This window comes from Callorhinus ursinus, unplaced genomic scaffold (genome assembly GCF_003265705.2).
Source record: "Callorhinus ursinus isolate GAN/ISIS: 27379988/994484 unplaced genomic scaffold, GSC_fseal_2.0 scaffold15, whole genome shotgun sequence".
Lineage (NCBI taxonomy): Eukaryota > Metazoa > Chordata > Mammalia > Carnivora > Otariidae > Callorhinus > Callorhinus ursinus.
This window is the reverse complement of record NW_027397077.1, coordinates 45,267,703-45,288,210: the sequence shown is the minus strand read 5'-3', so window position 1 is coordinate 45,288,210 and position 20,508 is coordinate 45,267,703. Positions and strand designations below refer to the sequence as shown.

The 20,508-nt window shown below is 41.2% G+C and overlaps 1 protein-coding gene across 1 annotated transcript; it reads right to left on the bottom strand.

Moving 5' to 3' along the window:
• Nucleotides 1–17,965: 17,965 nt before the first annotated feature.
• Nucleotides 17,966–18,532, bottom strand: LOC141374256 (large ribosomal subunit protein uL11-like). Its single transcript, XM_073901789.1, has one exon. The coding sequence runs from the start codon at nt 18,515–18,517 to the stop codon at nt 18,008–18,010; it is 510 nt and encodes a 169-aa protein (XP_073757890.1). The 5' UTR covers nt 18,518–18,532; the 3' UTR covers nt 17,966–18,007.
• Nucleotides 18,533–20,508: the final 1,976 nt, after the last annotated feature.

Here is a 20,508-nt window from a genome sequence, read left to right as displayed (position 1 = left end):
TGTGTGTGTGTGTGTGTGTGTGTGTGTGTGTGTGTGTGTGTGTGTGTATACCACATCTTATTTATCTATTCGTCTGTAGGTGGACATCTAGGCTCTTTCCATAGTTTGGCTATTGTGGACATGGCTATAAACATTGGGTACAGGTGCCCCTTCAGATCACTACATTTGTATCTTTGGGGTAAATACCCAGTAGTGCATTTGCTGGGTCATAGGGTAGCTCTGTTTTCAACTTTTTGAGGAAACTTCATACTGTTTTCCAGAGTGGCTGCACCAGCTTGCATTCCCATCATTTCCAAATAATTAATACTTGTTCCACCTGAATCCAGTTTTTCCATTGGCTCTGGAAATTCTTACCCAGCAGTTTTTTGGTAAAGGTTTTATTTTATTTTATCTGATTTTATTTTATTTTATTTTATTTTAAAGTAGGCTCCACGCCCAAGATGGAGATTGAATTCACAACCCTGAGATTACGAGTTAGATGCTCTACCCTCTCTCTCCCTCTCTCTCTCAAATAAATAAATTTTAAACAATTTTTAAAAATAAAAAAAAATCCTGCTCATGCTCTCTCTCCCTCCCTCAAGGAAATAAATTAAAAAAATTTTTTTTAAGATTTTATTTATTTATTTGACAGAGAGAGACACAGCGAGAGAGGGAACACAAGCACGGGGAGTGGGAGAGGGAGAAGCAGGCTTCATGCTGAGCAGGGAGCCCAATGTGGGGCTTGAACCCAGGACCCTGGGATCATGACCTGAGCTGAAGGCCGACACTTAATGACTGAGCCACCCAGGCGCCCCCCAAAAATTTTTTTTAAAAAGGGGTCCCTGGGTGGCTCAGGCAGTTAAGCCTTTGGCTCAGGCCGTGATCCCAGGGTCCTGGGATCAAGTCCCCATGTCGGGCTCTCTGCTCAGCGGGCAGCCTGCTTCTCCCTCTCCCTCTGCCCCTCCCCCTGCTCGTGCTCTCTTTCTCTCCCTCTCTCTCTCAAATAATTTTTTTCAAAAGTTAAAAAAAAATTTTTTAAAGAGTTACATGCTCTACCAAGTGAGCCAGAGAGACGCCCCCATTACCCAACCCAGTTTTATAATCTCAAATTACCAGAAACCTAAACTTGTCAAAAGTTCTTCTCTTGAATCTCCTTGAAGAAGGAGTACTTTTGCAAGAACACTTTGCAGAGAATCAGACTAAAATGACTCTCTATAAATGACAAAAACATTTTAAATGCCCATTGTTAAAGATCTGATGAGAGCTCATTATAGTGGAATTAACACATAAATGTGCTTATTTCTATGACATACAATATTTTAAGGTAGTAACTAGAATTATGACTGATAACATTATACGGGTACATGTCAGAATTTTAGGAATTTCATACAATTTCTAGAATAATTATATTAATAATATCAATAACATACAATATAATCTAAGAAGGTTTATCAGGATTATTTGATAATCGTTCCCCTGTAATTTAACATACCAAATAAGCCCAACTGGTATTAACAGCTATCTTTTTATAAGGAGAGAATACAAATCTTTTGAGATATTCCAGGGACCCTCTGGAAATTCTCAAAACTTAGCTTGAGGTAAAAAATATATATTTTTTTTTAAGATTTATTTATTTATTTTAGAGAAAGAGAGAAAGCGTGAGTGGGTGAGGCAGAGGGAGAGGAGAGAGAATCTCTAGCAGACTCCACACTGAGCTGGGAGCCCAATGCAGGGCTCAATCCCATGACCCCAAGATCACGAACTGAGCTGAAACCAAGAGTTGGATGTCCAACCAACTGTGCCACCCAGGTGCCCCTGAGGTCAAAAAAGATTTTACTGAGGGCGCCTGGGTGGCTCAGTTGGTTAAGCGACTGCCTTCGGCTCAGGTCATGATCCTGGAGTCCCGGGATCGAGTCCCGCATCGGACTCCCTGCTCAGCAGGGAGTCTGCTTCTCCCTCTGCCCCTCTTCCCTCTCATGCTCTCTATCTCTCATTCTCTCTCTCTCAAATAAATAAATAAAATCTTTAAAAAAAAAAAAAAGATTTTACTGAGAATTTGATTCTGGAAACTGTCAAAAATATCAAATGGTTTGGACACTTGACCAAATAGGATCACAGATCACTATGAAACAATAATTATCCATTGAAGCAAAATGACAAAAGATTTTAAAGGCAAATACAAAATGTTACATAGTTTTGAGCAAAACCAGTGAAAGACTAAATAAAGCACAGAAAATTATTTTGATAAAACAAAGAATCTCGGGGCGCCTGGGGGGCTCAGTCGTTAAGCGTCTGCCTTTGGCTCAGGTCATGATCCCAGGGTCCTGGGATTGAGCCCCGCATCAGGCTCCCTGCTCAGCGGGAAGCCTGCTTCTTCCTCTCCCACTCCCCCTGCTTGTGTTTCCTCTCTTGCTGTGTGTCTCTCTCTGTCAAAATAAAATAAAATCTTTAAAAAAAAAAAAACAAAGAATCTCTGCTTTCTAGGCAGATTATTTAAAAGGTAAACTTCTTTTGCAGTCTGTTACCAAGAGCAAACCAAAAGTCCAAGAAAACTTTGTCCTTTTAAGAAAGAAAAACAATTCTAATTTTGCACCAGCTTATTATTTATACTAAAACTCACTTAACTGGGGCACCTAGGTGGCTCAGTCAGTTAAGTGGTAGACTCTTGGTTTTGGCTCAGGTAGTGATCTCAGGGTCATGAGATTGAGCCCCTCTTGGGCTCTGCACTGAGCAGGAAGTCAGTTTGGGATTCTCTCTCTCTGCCCCTCCCCCACTGCTCACATGCACATTCTCTCCCTCCCCTTTCTCTTTCTAAAATAAATAAATCTTTAAAAAAATAAAAAATAAAATAAAATTCAACTCAATTAAATTTATTCTAATGTTAGCAAGTTTGACCAAACATTAAAATTTCTTTCCAGGGGTGCCTGGGTGGCTCAGTTGGTTAAGCGACTGCCTTCGGCTCAGGTCCCGCATCGGGCTCCCAGCTCAGCGGGGAGCCTGCTTCTCCCTCTGACCTTCTCCCCTCTCATGCTGTTTCTCTCTCTCTCTCTCTCTCTCAAATAAATAAATAAAATCTTTAAAAAAAATAAAATAAAATAAAATAAAATTTCTTTCCAAAGATTGTTTTCCTATAAATTTCTACAACTTTCTTTTCCTTCAACAAAAATTCATTTCCTTTCCTCATACCTTCTTTTACCAAACACATACATCCTACTTTCCTTACATATGGAGATATTTCCCTTATTATTTCTTGTAACTTTAATTACATATATTAATTAGAATTCTTAACCCTTAGAAATCTTAATTTCTAGTGAAAACTAAGAATAAGCAATTTTGAATTATATTATACCAGTATTCTTTAGATTGTCAAGTTTATGAATACATTTCATAATTTCTAGAAACATATGCTTCACAGTATAATCTTTCAACATGACACAAGACATGTTTACCAAAAGACCCAAATATCTTTAATTCCATTTTAAAAAATTCAACTGAGTAAAATTTGAACATCTGATTGGCAAGATTCATGAATAGAACAGTATCCAAGGAGCTATACAAAATGAAAGGCTTTTGGGGCACCTGGGTGGCTCAGTTAGTTGGGCGTCCAACTCTTGATTTCAGCTCGGGTCATGATCTCAGTGTTGTGGGATGGAGCCCCACATCAGTCTCCATGCTCAGGGGGGAGTCTGCTTGGGATTCTCTCTCTCTCCCTCTACCCCTCCCTTGTGCATGCACTCTCTCCAAAACCAATCTTTTTTTTAAAAAAGGAAGGCTTTTATAGGCAGAAGAGACAATAATTAATATTCTATATTTTGGGGTGCCAGGGCGGCTCAGTTGGTTAAGCATCTGCCTTCGCCTCAGGTCATGATCCCAGGGTCCTGGGATCCAGCCCCGCATCAAGCTCCCTGCTCAGTGGGGAGCCCGCTTCTCGCTCTCTCCCTCTCCCTGCTGCTCCCCCTGCTTGTGCTCTCTCTCTTTGTCAAATAAATAAATAAATAAAATCTTTAAAAAAATATATTCAATATTTTATCTTATTTAGAAATGATCTAGATATTTAATGACTATACATCATTTAATTTAACTTAGCAAAACTCTAAAGTTTTAAGTTACCAAAAAGATTTGGGGAAACTATTTAAATAGACATACCATAACACATAAATATTCCTGGAAAGTTGATTTATAAGCTGTTATCTTACATCTATTTAATTCAGTTGTTCTTAACAGTTATGCTTAGATTAGTTAGGAAAATTTCATGAGACATTAGAAAGCTAACCATCATCTTAAATTATCTTTCTTGCTGACAAATTCTGTAATGGAGATGGCATGAGCTTATTTGACTTTTGGTAAACCTAGGTAGAGTAGAAGTGTATTTTATGCTGATAACTCTGAAGATATGCCTATTTTAATTAAGCCAACAAATTTAAACTAGCTTTAATACTAAATATTTTTCCAGATCACTTGAACCTAAAAAGTATTTGGGTTACTTTCTATTTCTGAGAACTCAATTATATAAGCACTTCATTTTCTCTAAGCCAATTAAATAAAGTTCTTTTACAGGTTAATTTTGGTAATACCATCCACAGGGATAAAATGCCACATATCTACAATATATATATATTTGGACACATATAAAAATACAGACAGACACAGAAACCTTATAGTTTCATTTTAAAATTTTAGCCATGAAATAGGTATGATAATGTAAACTTCATGTTATAAAAGAACAATTGGAATATGTCTGCTCAGATGGCTAAAGCCTTTTAGAAGACACTTAAGATTTGTATTTGTTCTTGACAAATAATCTTAATGCAAGTTCTTTCAAGAACTTTGGTTTCCTAAGGGAAGAATTCTTGTAGTACTTAGATTTCTGAACTGGTAAAAAGGAATAGGTGGAGTTTGAAATGGCCTCTGGAGCTATATTTCTAGCTTTGCAAAGATTTGTAAGATAAGGACAGTCATCCTTAATTCCTCAAAGAATTGGTTTGTAGCCTGGCTAATAAAAGACTGACACACCCATACACCTATATTAGAATGTTTTTCTTTCCCTCTGGGTACATAGTTTTATTCTACCTTAGGAGAGAAGGCCTAAAAAAATAAAAAATAAAAAATAAATTCCTCCTTAAATATAGGCATGCCTCATTTATCATGCTTCACTTTATTATACTTTGCAGATACTGTGATTTTTACGAGTTGGAGATTTGTGGCCACCCTGGCATTGAGCAAATCTATTGGCACCATGCCCACTTCATGTCTCTGTGTCCCATTTTGGTAATTCTTTTTTTTTTTAAAGATTTGTTTATTTATTTTGAGAGAGTGAGAATGAGAGAGAGTACATGAGAGGGGGGAGGGTCAGAGGGAGAAGCAGGCTCCTCGCTGAGCAGGGAGCCCGATGTGGGACTCGATCCCGGGACTCCAGGATCACGACCTGAGCCGAAGGCAGTCGCTTAACCGACTGAGCCACCCAGGCGCCCATTTTGGTAATTCTTAAAATATGTCAAACTGTCTCATTATTAGTATATTTGTTACGGTGATCTGTGATCGGCGATCTATGACATTACTATTGTAATTGTTTTAGAGCACCACAAAATGCGCCCACATAAGGCAGCAAATTTAACTGACGAGTGTTATGTGTGTTCTTGACTGTTCCACCAACCAGCCATTTCCCCCCATCTCTTTCTCCCTCTCCTCAGCTCACCCTATTCCTTGAGGCACAACAGAACTGAAATTAGGCCAATTAATAAAACTACAATGGCTTCTAAGTGTTCAAGTGAGAAAGAGTCACATGCCTCTCATTTTAAATCAAAAGCTAGAAATGATTAAGCTTAATGATCATGGCGTGTCGAAAGCTGAGATAGAGGCTGGAAACTAGGCCTCTTATGCTAAACAGCCAGAGTTGTGAATGCAAAAGAAAATTTCCTGAAGGAAAGTAAAAGTGCTACTCCAATAAATCTGTGAATGATAAGAAAGCAAAACAGCCTTATTTTGATATAGAGAAAGTTTTAGTATTCTGGATAAAAGATCAAACCACCACAACATTCTCTTAAGCCAGAGCCTAATGGGGAGCAAGGCCCTAACTCTCCGTAATTCTGAGAAGGCGGAGAGGTGAGCAAGCTGCAGAAGAGGAGTGTGAAGCTAGCAGAGGTGGTTCTTGAGGTGGAGGAAAGAAGCCGTCTCCATAACATAAAAGAGCAAAGGGAAGCAGCAAGTGTTGATGTAGAAGCTGCAGCACGTTACCCAGGAGATCGCGTGGCGATCATTAATGAAGGTGGTTACACTAAACAACAGATTTTCAATGCAGATGAAACAGCCTTCTAGTGGAAGATGCCATCTAGGACTTTCATAGCTTAGAAAAGAGAAGTCAGTGCCTGGCTTCAAAGCTTCAAAGGACAGGCTGACTCTCTTGTTAGGGGCTAATGCAGCTTAATGATGTTAAGTTGAACATTTACCATGCAGAAAATCCTAGGGCCCTTAAGAATTATGCTAAATCAACTCTGCCTGTGCTTTATAAATGGAACAACAAAGCCCAAATGAAAGCACCTCTGTTTACAACATAGTTTACTGAATATTTTAAGCCCACTGTTGAGACCTGCTGCTCAGAAAAAAAAAGATTCCTTTCAAAATATTACCACTCGTTGATAATGTACCTGGTCATCCAAGAGCTCCGATGGAGCTGTATGAAATTAATGTTGTTTTCATGCCTGCTACCACAACATCCATTCTGCAGCTCAGGGATCAGGGAGTGATTTCAACTTTCAAGTCTTCTTATTTAAGAAATACACGGTGTAAAGATATAGCTGCTATAGATAGTGGACCTGGTGGAGCTGGGCAAAGTCAACTGAAAACTTCCTGGAAAGGATTCACCATTCTAGATGCCATTAAGAACATTTGTGGGGTGCCTGGGTGACTCAGTCGTTAAACATATGCCTTTGGCTCAGGTCATGATCCCAGGGTCCTGGGATCGAGCCCCACATCGGGCTCCCTGCTCTGCTTGTGTTCCCTCTCTGGCTGTCTTTCTCTCTGTCAAATAAATAAAAATCTTAAAAAAAAAATTGTGATTCTTGGGGTGCCTGGGTGGCTCAGTTGATTAAGCATAGGCCTTTGGCTCAGGTCATGATTCTGGGGTCTTGGAATCGAGCCCCACATGAGGTTCCCCACTGCTTCTCCCTCTCCTGATCCCCCTGCTCGTGTGTTCTCTCTCTCTCTCTGTCAAATAAATAAATAAAATCTTAAAAAAAAAAAAGAACATTTGTGATTCATGGGAAGCAGTTAAAATATCAATATGAACTGGAGTTTGGAAGAAGCTGACTGCAATCCTCATGACCTCGAGGGCTCAAGACTTCAGGGGAGGAAGTAACTGCAGATGTGGTGGAAATAGCAAGAGAATCAGAGCCTGAAGACGAGACTGAATTGCTGTGATCTCCTGATAAAAGTTGAACGGATGAGGAGTTGCTTCTTATGGATGACAAAGAAAGTGGTTTTGTGAAATCTGCTCCTGGTGGAGATGCTGTGAAGATTGTTGAAATAACAACAAAGGATTTAGAATATGACATAAACTTAGTTGATAAGGCAGTGTCAGGGTTTGAGTTGATTAACTATGGTTTTGAAAGAATTTCTACTGTGGGTAAAATGTTACCAAACAGCATCTCATGCTACAGAAAAATGGCTTGTGAAAGGGAGAGTCAATCAATGTGGCAGACTTCATTGTTGTCTTATTTTAAGAAGTTGCCACAGCCCCCTCAGCCTTGGACAACCACCACCCTGATCAGTCAGTAGCCATCAACATTGAGTCAAGACCGTTCACCAACAATAAGATTATGACTCCCCGAAAGCTCAGATGATGGTTAACATTTTTTAGCAATAAAATATTTTTAATTAGGTATTACACTGTTTTTTTTAGACATAATGCACATTTAATATACTGAAGTATAGTGTAAACATAACTTTTACATTCACTGGGAAGCGAAAAAATTCATTTGACTGACGTATTGTGATATTTGTTTATTGTGGCGGTCTGGAATCAAACCTGCAATATCTCCAAGGTATGCCTGTATCGTGTCAGTTTTCAGCCAGAACAAACAGTAAATATTTCTGGCAGTATTAAACAAATCCCACCCTTGGATGTAAGAGGGGCCCCCAAAGAGGGTGCAAAGGATATTACCTTCCCAAGATCCAGAGTCACTCCCAAAGGAAGCCAAAAGAAAGAACCAAAAACCTGTATGTCCCAGGCAGGCAGAAAGCCAAACCAAGTTCTTAGGACACAAAACTAGGCAAGCAAGAATGCAATAATTATCCCTGGGGTGAAAGGATCAAAAACTGAACAGGTCTGGATTTGCAAAGGAAGGGATAACGTGAAATTTTATTTTCTGCCATCTTGGGAACATGAATTATTTGGATGCGATTCTAGAATATACCCGCAAAGGACATTGGTAAGAAAGCCTGATGCTGGCAGAGCCTGATTGTGGAGCCCAGCAAACCAAGCCCTACTCCCTGTCCCAGGTGCTTCTGCTAAATTCACTTCCTGACTTTCAGCAGTTACGTGAGTAACCTATACATCATGGGCCTGGAGATCAGGCCAGAGTGCTCTCTGTAAATCTTATAGGAAAAAGGAAGTTAAAATAGGCAGACTGGGCCAGATTTTAAGAAGAGGAATTCACATTGGATTTAATTTTTGTTTTAAGTCTAATTTGTGTTCTTTCATCTTGTTAAGGGAGTCCCTAAGGCTAACCATTATAATTTTTTGTGTGTCCTCTTTTTAATTTGGTCTTTGTATAGGTACCAATAAGATAATTGTTTAGGATGAGAGCTCTCTAAACCAATTTTTTTTTCTTTTAAATATAGCCAATTCAGAGGCTCCATCATCTGGCTATTGACAAGTAGGATCTTAAATTAAATTAATTTCAATAGCAACTCAAACCAATAAACCTTTTTATGACCTAACCATGAACTCAAGAGGTGTTTCCAAAGGAGAGTACAAAAAATGCAGCCTTAATAATTCCAAAAAGTTCACTCCCAAAGTTAGCCTGAAAAAAGATCTAGCGGCAAATGGAGTACACTCACATTTCTGTCCAGCAAAATTAGTGACAACAGATGTTGAGACAACAAAGGCCCCTTATGGACCAGGACCCCTTATGACAAATTCCCTTGAAGGCTGGTACAGTTGGACAAAGAAAATTCTGCTTATCAGATCCACAGCATATGGCTATGCACCAGATACACCAGTATATGCATACCCCAGTTGACAGAGACCAGAGAGAATAGCTTTAGCTTTCTTTAGCTTTCTAAGCTTTAGCTAAGCCTTGGGTTTCAGAGCCAAACTAATATGTAGGAGGGATGTGCCCCAGGGTTGGGGATTTTGTGGTGGTTTACAAAGTGCCTCATTACACAGAAATTTTTTTGAGGTTAACAGGTAACCTATGGTCAGTCTAACCTCTTCTGTGACCAACTTATCCTAACACATGAGTCTTTGAGTTAGGTGGCACTCACTCTTAATAGCTTTAAAGTGCTAGACCCATGCCCCCCAGTTTTGTGGCTTTGGCTTCCAAAATGTTCCTTAGCAATAGCCTTTACCTCATGTGCACATTAACCCATGGCAAAGTTTGTCTAAATGAATGCTGGTCTGTGAGAACCATGAACTCACTGTGCTGTGAGGCCAGGTCAAACAGCAGGCTTACAAGCCAACGCCTGCATTCTTCCCTATGGTTTTCTTCCTCGTGACAAATGACACACAGAGACAAAGGAAAACAAGTGACCATCTCTGGGAGGAAAAGGATCAACAAAAATCAAGAGTACTAACAATTCTTCAGCAAAGTCAATAAATCCAAGGAACCAGTTGCACAGATATTTTATCCCACTTACCTAAATTTAAAAAAGGAAAAAAGGGGGGAGAAAAAACCACCACTCTCACTTCCACCAGTTCCTTCAGGCAGAGGTCTGGGAGACTGAAGTGGTAAGAATTCTTTCCTTCTGCTGATGCTTATCAGAAATCCCAGGCTCTCTCTGCTGCAGCAGAGCCTCAAAGCAAGAAGTGTCCAGCTAGTGGTTCATCCTGCCGACTGTGCCAACTGTTGGGGAGAAAAAATTTTTCCTCTACCCTTGGCTGGTAAATTAATATAAGACAGATTAACAGGAGAAAAACATTTAATTACATACATATGGGGGCCCCACAAAGACCATTAGATTCCAAAGACAAGTCATTCAGTTGAGGCTTACATGCCATCCTAAGCTAAGGAATGGGATGGAGCAGCGGGGGCAGGGAGGACCTGGGGCTTCAGAGGGGAGGAGGGTGATCCACAGGACGATGAGAAAAGCAGATATTAGGTAATTAGGTGTTTGTCCTGCTATACAGATAAATCTTTCAATAAAAAGTTGCCTTTGGCAATAGCTCTCTTTCTAGGCCAGGACCACTGTCTAAATTCCTTTAAATAGTTTAGGGAAAGGTAGAAGTTTTTCTTGAGGCTGCTGGGTCTTGATTGCCTTCAGCTCAAAATAATCCACATGCCAAAGTGACATATTTTGGGATCATGTATTTTGCTCCCTCTCGTATGATCCCATTTATATGAGGTTCCTGAAATAGATTCATAGAGTGAGTGGAACTGTAGTTACCAAGGGCTGGGGAGGAGTGAATGGCAAGTTATTTGTTAATAGATAGAGAGTTTTGTACGGAATGAGGAAAAAGTTCTGTGGGTGCATGGTGATGGTTGCAGAACAGTATGAATGTACTTAATGCTACTGAATTAAACAACTTAGAAATGGTCAATATGGCAAATGTTATGTTATATGTACTTCACCACAATAAAAATTTTAATTTAATTAAAAAAATTTGAGTCTACAGACTCGAATTACCATATGGTCATTGTAAAAAATGGAAGACCTTTCAGACACTGTTAAGTAAAAATAGTTGATTTTTATTTCCTTTTTTCTATTTTTTTTAAAGATTTTATTTATTTATTTGAGAGAGAGAGAGTGCAAGCAGGGGTGGGGGTGGAGGGAGAAAGAGAGAGAGAATCTCAAGCAGACTCCATGCTGGGCACAGAGCCCAATGCGGGGCTCAATCCCACGACCCTAGCTGAATCATGACCTGAGCTGAATTCAAGAGTCAGATGCTTAACCAACTGAGCCACACAGGCGCCCCTATTTTATTTTATTTTTTAAGTAAACTCTACACACAACATGGGGCTCACACTCATGACCCCGAGATCAAGAGTCACATGCTCCACTGACTGAGCCAGGCAGGAGCCCCTGAAAGTAGTTGAATACAAGAAAAGTCAAAGGCTGCCCAAGAAAGGAAATATAACCACAGTATACTGCTTGGTTGTGCAGGTAAAAATGTTTATATAGTCCTAATCATATGAGCAATATTTATTGACTTTTCAACTTTGAAAACCAACCTACAGACTCAGCAAGGACGACCCTTGTGGTTACATAAGCACTATCCAGTTTGATGGTGTAAAACTAAAATCACAGAGGGGCACCTGGGTGGCTCAGATGGTTAAGCGTCTACCTTCGGCTCAGGTCATGATCCCAGGGTCCTGGGATGGAGCCCTGCATCAGGCTCCTGGCTCGGCGAGGAGCCTGCTTCTCCCTCTCCTCTGCCTCTCTCCCTGCTCATGCTTTCTCCCTCTCTCTCTCTCTGTATCTCTGTGTCTCAAATGAATAAATAAAATCTTTAAAAAAAACAAACAAAACTAAAATCACAGATCAGGGAAGTAGGGAGGTAGGAGAATGAGGCAAAGGGGAGAGTAGGTGCCAGAGTAGCCATATCTGACAAACTTGGAACTTAGATATCTGTCTAGATTTGACAGAACAAAACATAAAACCTAAAGTTACAAGGACTAAAAATAGTGATAAAAAACTCTAAGAGTGGGGGATGGCAGGGTACAAATGACTTAAGTCCTCACACAGAGCAGGATGTTGATAACATCATTCATACATTCCATGAATAGATTATTTAGAGCTATAGAAGTTAACTACCAGAAAAGCAAATAGTTCAGAGTGATTGCTTCGGGGGTACCTGGGTGGCTTTGGCTCAGGTCATGATCCGAGGGTCCTGGGATTGAGCCCCACATTGGGCTCCCTGCTCTGCGGGAAGCCTGCTTCTCCCTCTCCCACTCCCCCTGCTTGTGTTCCCTCTCTCGCTGTGTCTCTATCTGTCAAATAAATAAATAAAATCTTAAAAAAAAAGAGTGATTGCTCTGTGGAGCAGCATCAAGATCAAGAAGTGGTGGGGCATTGGCTTTTGTTAAAGACCTTTGAGTACTATTATTTCTTAACCAAATGTGTATATTGCTTTAATAATAGTAAATAAAAAATGTTAAAAATGACTTTCAAGATCAAAAATAGTGCTTATGTCTGGGAGGCCGTAAGATGGGAGACATTCTTACCTTTCCTTTATACTCTCTGTTGTTTGACTTGAGTATGTATTTCTTTTTAGTTTTATTTATAAAATAAATAAATAAAATTTATTTATTTAAGTAATGTCTACACCCCATGTGGGGCTCAGAACTCCCAGCCTTGAGATCAAGAGTTGCATGCTCTTCAGACTGGGCCAGCTAGGTGCCCCAAGTATGTGTTATTTATGTAAGTTTTTTCCTTTATCATTCCCTCTCTCTTAACCACTTGGGGGTACATTGAAAAAAGCTTTATACTTACCCCTACCTTCAGGGTTTATTTCCTAAGAAGAAAAGCATTCTTTTACAAAACCAGAGTACAGTTATCAAAAACAGAAATTTCACATTGATACAATACTGTTATTTACTTCACAGCCCATATTCATGTTTTTCCATTGTCCTTGTTATGTTCTTTATGGCTTTTTTTTTTTCTCCAGCCCAAGATCAAATTCAGGACCAGGCACTGCATTTTGTTTTCATGTCCCTTCAGTTTCTTTTAATCTGGAACAGTTTCTTAGCCTTTCTTTGTCTTTTCTGACCTAGATATTTTTTAAGAGCATAAGCCAGTTATTCTAGACTGTCCCTCAGTTTGGGCCTGCCTGATGTTTCCTTCTTGTTAGACAGATCCAGGCTTTACATTTTTGGCAGAAATGCTGTATGTGAACTGTCTCAGTTCACCTCATCAGGAGGTCCCTGATGTTACTTTATCTCAATATTGCTGATGTTAAGTGTGATCCTTTTGATTAAAGTAGACGTCCACCAGGTTTTTCCCTTGGAAAGTCAGTGTTTTCTAATCAGGAAGTTATCATGGGGAGATACTTTGAGACGAATGTGTATTTTTTTCCCCTAAGCTAGTTAGGGGAATGACAGGAGGCACTTCAGAAGAGGGTTTGGTAAAGGCTAGCTTCTGGGACCCAGTATCCTTTCTGCTCACCTGGTTCTCCAGGTTCCTCTGTCACCACTTGCCATTGCTCTCCTCCTCTAACTCATCCATTTCTGCCTTGGATATCTTCAGAGCCAGTGGCTGAATGAGGCCTTTCGAGCATTTCTTTAAACCTGAAGCCTAGAAGATGCTAGGGCAATGGTTCTCAAACTGTTTTTAGAATCTAAGACATAAAACAGAAGTTGTTTGGGTTAGAGAAAGAGCAATGGGCTGCAGCCTTGCCCAAAAAGACCTTCTCCTTCCCTGCTCGTTGGGTCTCAGGGCCCCCCAGCCTGTAGCCTAAGACAGCATCGAAACTTCTGTCCCAGGAGGCACTCCGATGGCCCCCGGAAACCTTGGGAAGGCTGGCTTGGATCTTACCCCCTCTTCCATTTGCTGCCTCAAACAGCTCTGACCTTGAATTCTGGGGCCACATGAGTCATTGCCTTTGGAGAAGGAACTCAGCCTGTGCTCAGGCAACATCCCAACCCCCTAAGCCATCCCCACTGTCCTTTCCCTTTTATCTTCCTAAAATATAGACTGTAGTCCAGAGACAAGGGCAAGGAGAAGGAGCAGAGACCCAGACAGGCCCCTCCTAACCCTCTGGCTTGAACCTTCCAGGCTGGCATGCTGGAGGAGGCAGCCAAGTTAGATGTCCAGGCCCCAAACCTGACAGATCTCCTGAGCATTCTCTCCAACAGACCACCCCCATCAGAGGGGAACTGGAATCTGGTGGATAACCACAGCCACCAGGAGGAAGTGGGCTGGAAGAATTTTCACTTCTCCAAAGTTATCCCTACTGGTGGCTTTCAGAGTCTGTATATGACAAATAAAGTGGAGGTGGGAGAGGGGTGAAGAAAACATTGGCCAGGAATGAATCTCAACTTTGTCACTGACCACAGCAGCCATGTGACCCTGACAGGTCATTTCTATTTCCTGACCCTCACTTTCCATTCTAAAGTGGGGGCAAAAAATAAGCAACTCCTACAGTTGTCAGGAGGACTCACTGTGATCCTGCAGTGGGCTTTCCAGATCTTAGGAAATGCCATGCTACCGGCATGGTTTGGGCCATGTCTTCGTGCCAGCTCTACTATTACTTACCTAATAATTCCCCCTAATTGGTTTGCCTTTTAAACATGTCCTGGGGCACCTGGGTGGCACAGTCATTAAGCGTCTGCCTTTGGCTCAGTTCATGATCCCAGGGTCCTGGGATCAAGCCCTACATCGGGCTCCCTGCTCAGCGGGAATCCTGCTTCTCCCTCTTTCACTCCCCCTGCTTGTGTTCCCTCTCTCGCTCTCTCTCTCTGTCGAATAAATAAATAAAATCTTTAAAAAAATAAAATAAAATAAACATGTCCTGAAGAAATACTGCTCATGAAATTGGCTTTATTTCACATATTTTATTTTTCTACTCTACCTTAGAAGAAATGAACAATGATTAAACTTAAAAGTGTTCATATGAGAATTAAAATAAAAACTTGAAATAGACAAAAAAATTTAAAATTAAAAAATAAAGCAAATAAAGTGTTAATGTGTGTACCACAGTGGGGTAATGGATGCAGAGTGATCCCTCCCTCCCCTCTGTGTATGCACTACCACCAATACCTCCCCCCCCCAGTCTCTGATTTAATGTCCATGGCTTTGTTTGTATGGAAATGAAAGGGGCCCCAAATGACTGCAGTGATAGGTATTTTAACCCATTCAGTATGTTTTTGCAGAGACTCAAGTGGCCTGAGTCATGACCAGGATTTGGGTGCGGAAGGGAGGACCATGAGAGAGAGCAGACTATGTCACCCCAAAATATGCCAGCCACTTTGGCATATGGATTATTTTGAGCTGAAGGCAATCAAGACCCAGTAGCCTCAAAAAATCTTCTACCTCTCCCTTAACTACCTAAAATAATCTAGATAGGGGAAGCCTGGCTGAGAAAGAGGGCTCTTACCAGAGATAACTTTTTGGCTGAAAGACTTATCTGTATGGCAGGGCAAACACCTAATTACCAAACATCTGCTCTTCTTATTGTCCTTTAAATTACCCTCCTCCCCTTTGAAGCCCCAGACCCCCATCCCATTCCTTAGCTCAGGATGGCACATAAGCCTCAATTGCCTGACTTGCCTTTGGGTCTCCTATCTTTCGGGCTCCCTTATGTATGTATGAAAGTAAATTTGTTTTTCTCCTGTTAATCTGTCACACGTCAGTTTGATTATTAGATCAGCCAAAGAACCTAGAAGGGAAGAAGGGAAATTTTTCCCACCTCTACCACTGATATGTCAGAAGCAGGATCTCTGCAGAGAAGGCTGTGTTTACACTTACCCTAACTCACTCTCAGAAGTGGCCTATTCTCCACTTACAGCAGGCCATGCCATGGGAGCTTTCTGGTAGGGGGTGACCACATTGCCGCCTGGACATATCAGCTACAGGCTTTCCAGAACATAAGCCAGAGGCTGAACTGGGGCCACATTTTAGGTGGAATGAAGCTGGATAGTCAGTTCCAACTGCATATCCTCTGCATTAATCAGAGTTCAATTATGAGAAGCAGAAACCATTCTAGCAATTTTAATCAGAAGGGGATTTAATACAGAGGATCAGATGCTTACAAAATCATTGGAGGGCCTAGAGGAATGGCTTTGCTGGGCCTCTAAGCCAGCACCCAGAATGACACAGCAGAACTGGCCTACCAGAGGAGCTGCAGTCTCTCCCACAGGAGGCAGGGGAGTCAGGAGGCTGTCACCTGGACTGTGATCCACCGGATATAAGGAAGCCTTTGCCACTGCTGCAACTCTCAGTCTCTTAGCTCCCGCAAAGCTGAACTGCTGCTGAAACCCAGTATCTCCCAGTCCATGCCAGCCAGCAATTACAACCAGAGAAGCAAAATGATGGCCTCTACCTCACTCCTAGCTGCATCGATGTGTTTAACTGGTGGAGCTAACTCTTATCCAGAATTCTACCTGCAAGGAAGGCAGTGAAATTTTTGGCTTTCTAGCCTCTGGAGCATGTGCAGGCACATTAAGAGTTTGGAATGGATAATGGGAGTCAGTTTATCATACCTACCACAGTCAAACAAATGAAGCATCTCCAATACCTGGGCCCAGCTGACCTTCCCAGCCTCATCTCCAGCCCCTATCCAACCCACCCACCCTGTGTTCAATTGAATTGCTGGGGTACCTCCAACACTCAGTGTCTTTTGCTCAAGATGAGCGCTTTGTCTGTAACACTCTTACTTTGCTTACCAGATGAATTTGGATTGCCTCTTCTATTTTTTTTTTTTTTTAAGTAGGCTCTATGCCCAGTGTGAGGCCTGAACTCACAACTCTGAGATCAAGAGTCACATGCTCTACCTGACTAAGCCAGCCAGGTCCTGCCCCTGGATTGCCTCTTCTTAGAAGCTTTCTCTTACCTCCTGGGGAAAAATCTTATTCTAGGCTTCTATATGCATACCTTCTCTAATGATTTATTTATGTGTTTGTCGCCCATTCTAGTCCAAGAGGACAGAGACTAGGTCTCACCTATCTGTTTACACAGCTGAGCAAGGTTGGGACCAATTCCTTTTAGCTCCTGGCATATAAAAAAGTGAAAGAAGACTGAAACAGGGTAACAAAATTGCTGGTACAATTTAAAGGCTTAAGTTTACCAACTTAATGCTTTTAACATAAAAATGATGCAATGTAACTGGAATATTTTCAAAATGAATTCAGAAAAATTTTAATTTATATATTTGTAGAACATAAAAAGTATTAATTCATTTTAAAAGGTATTAGAAACTATAGGAGAAAATGTTAATTTTACTCCAAATGAGTTCTCTACTTTTTATGTTAACATGATCCTCAATTTTTAACTGTATTTATGGTCAACCAGGTCAAATACTACATTTCCCAGACTCTCTTGCAGCTACATGTGGCCATATAATTAAGTCTGGCCTATAGAATGTGGGAGCAAGTGATATACACAACTTCAGGGGCTCTAAAAGGGAAAAGATATTTTCTTACTTCCAATAGGCAGTAAGCCACATTGGGCTGAGCAGACTGGGGCATGCCTAGGGATAGTTAAGCAATGATATATTTGGAGGCTCGCTCCCTGATACTGCAAAGCAGGACTATTAATAGATGAAGAAGAAACTTCTGTCTCTCTAATGTGCAAGTATTTATGTTCTCTATTAGAGCAACTGAAAGTACACCCTGATTATTCCTGGTTCAGAACCAGAACCTGATTCAGAATGGAAATATATGATGAGTACCACTGTTTTGCAGGTATAATTTCCTTTGGAGACATCACATCAGTAAAATTCTAAATGTAGGACCTGTTCGTAAATGTAAGACCCAGGCCAATGTTATTACTGAGTCCCTGTAACAGGTGTTAAACTTAGGCCTAGAAAAGACACTCAGTATATAAAAGAATTAATGATCTAGGAGGTCATATGTGTTTTTTTACTCTATCTTAGGTGTTTTTATTTTAAAGATTTTATTTATTTATTTGAGAGAGAGAGAGCACGAGTGGGGGGAGAAACAGAAGGAGAGGGACAAGCAGACTCCATGCTGAGTGTGGAGCCTGACACGGGCTCAATACCATAACCCTGAGGTCATGACCTGAATCAAAATCAGGAGCTGGACACTTAATCAACTAAGCCACCTAGGCACCCTTCAGGTATTTTGTTTTGTGTTGTGTTGTTTTTTTTTTTTTTTGGTTGTCAAATGATCCTTTATTGAAACATTTTCCTTTGTAGTTAACTAGCCGGGCATTCCAGCGTACCACTGTTGATGTCATCTATGATGTCATGAGGGTGGTGGCCATCTACATTGCAGCCCACAGACTGGGCAGTCCCCAGGATCTCTTTAATGGTTCCAGAGAGAGCTCTCGCTAAAGATCGGTGTCGCATCTGTCGGGCAATATTGACAATCTCATCAAAAGTGATATTTCCACTGTGCTTAATGTTTTTCTGCTTCTTTCTGTCTCTTGGTGGTTCCTTGAGGGCTTTGATAATCAGGGCAGAGGCAGAAGGTACCACTTCAATCTGGGCCTGTCTGTTCTGAATGGTCAGTTTCACCGTAATCCTTAGACCCTTCCAATCACCGGTTGCCTTGGTGATGTCATCACCAACCTTTTTTGGAGACAGACCCGGAGATAGACCCAGTGGGCCTATCTTCGGGGCCAGGGCAGACGTGGCACTGACTTCGCCACCGGTGCACCTCAGGTACACGACTTTGATCTCGTTGGGGTCGAACTTAGGCAGCATGGCGGAGGTGGCTGGTGTCGGATGCACCCGGAATTGGGACGACCAAAGAAAGTTGCACCTTTGCCTCCCCGAGCTGAAAGCCAAAAGCTTGTGTTGTGTTTTTAACAAGATAACCTGTTCCCAGATTTAAAGGAGTTGTAACAAGATATAAAAGGGCCATTACACAAAGATGTCCATCACTGTGAAACATTGGAAATAACCTAATAATAAATCAACATCGGAGGGATTAAAGAAATCATGATTCATTCATTCAAAGGAAAATTGCAGCCATTAAAATAATGACAAATATGTGTCAGTGTATAATAAGCTTTGAAGTTTTGCTGAATTAAGAAAGATTATAAAATAGTATACTCAAATTGGAAATCTGACTCTGTTAAGAAGCATGTACACAAAAAGAACAAAAAATCATGATCATTTACAGTGTGCTTGGCCTTCTGCTGAGTCTTAAGGATACACAAATGAATAAAATGTGGTCCTAATGTGGCTTTCTGTTATGGTACTGGCACCCAGTGATGTGCAGTTAAATGTTTAACAGCCACCTATCAGTTGGGGGTGGAGAGAAACATTTTGTATTTTTGCCAATTTCTGTGATGTAAGCATTTCCACCATGGCTGATTTCAAGCTACCAATGAACACTGAACAGAGAATTGGGAAGAGATATATGCAAGTGGGTCTTGAGAGTCAGTGCACACTGGCTCCAGCATAACCCTGGAGATTTCCACCTCCTAACATCTAACAGTTGGGAGGTGGTTCTTAAAGAAACAATAATTTATTCATGGAATGGAATGCAATTCAGTCATGAGAATATCATACTTCAGAATAATTAGTCTTACTTGAAAATTTCAAGGTTCATTTTCAAGTTTAAAAAACAAGCACGTGTGAGTGAGGTCAGTGAAAATGGCAATGTAAGGACTCAAAAAATCATCTCCTCCATAAAATCAACCAGAAAATGGCAAAACTGATCAGAATCAATTTTTTGAGGAGTGTGGAAATTAATCAAAGGCTTGGAACAAACTGAAGAACACTTATTCAAGAATAAAGGTGAGTGTCAGTAAGAACAGTGAGTTTTATGACATTTTAACTTGCCCTAGACCCATTGCCTGTTCTCCAGGTCAACAGTAGCCTTCAAAAATAACAATCTGTGGGGTGCCTGGGTGGCTCAGTCGGTTGAGTGTCCAACTCTTGATTTCGGCTCAGGTTGTGATCGCAGGGTCGTGGGATTGAGCCCTGCAATGGGCTCTGCATTCAGCAGGGACTCTGCTTGAGATTCTGTCTGCCTCTCCTTCTGCTCCTCCCCACTGCACTCTCTCTCTCTCAAAAATAAATAAATAAATAAATCTTAAAAAAAAAAAAACAATCTGCAGTCCTGTTATACTGTGGCAGCTACCAGAGGAAGAGGAATGGAGCTAAAATTCTTTAAAAGATACATTTCCAAATGATTTTCATTATTTGACTTGTCTGGTGGTTCTCTAAAAGACTTCAGGTTAAGACTGTATTTGGCCCCACTTGCAGCTCACCCAGTGTGGAAACTTTTCTCTTTAGGGAATTTTATTTATTTTTATGCTTAGTTAATTTTAAGATTTATTTATTTTAGAGAGGGAGAGAGCAAGGGGGGAGGGGCAGAGGGAGAGGGAGAGAGAGAATCTCAAGCAGACTCCCCACCGAGCTTGGACCCCCCCTCCCCCGACACAGGGCTCCATCTCATGACCCTGAGATCATGATCTCGAGATCATGACCTGGGCTGAAATCAAGAATGGGACGCTGAACCAACTGAGCTACCCAGGTGCCCCTAAGGGATGATTTTTTAAAAACAAGTACAGGCGGGGCACCTGGGTGGCTCAGTCATTAAGCATCTGCCTTTGGCTCAGGTCATGATCTCAGGGTCCTGGGATAGAGCCCCTTATTGGGCTCCCTGCTCTGCGGGAAGCCTGCTTCTCCCTCTCCTGCTCCCCCTGCTTGTGTTCCCTCTCTCGCTGTCTCTCTCTCTGTCA

What these genes read in the sequence shown, in the direction of transcription:
- LOC141374256 (XM_073901789.1), bottom strand. Translation starts at nt 18,517, where the DNA reads ATGCTGCCTAAGTTCGACCCCAACGAGATCAAAGTCGTGTACCTGAGG.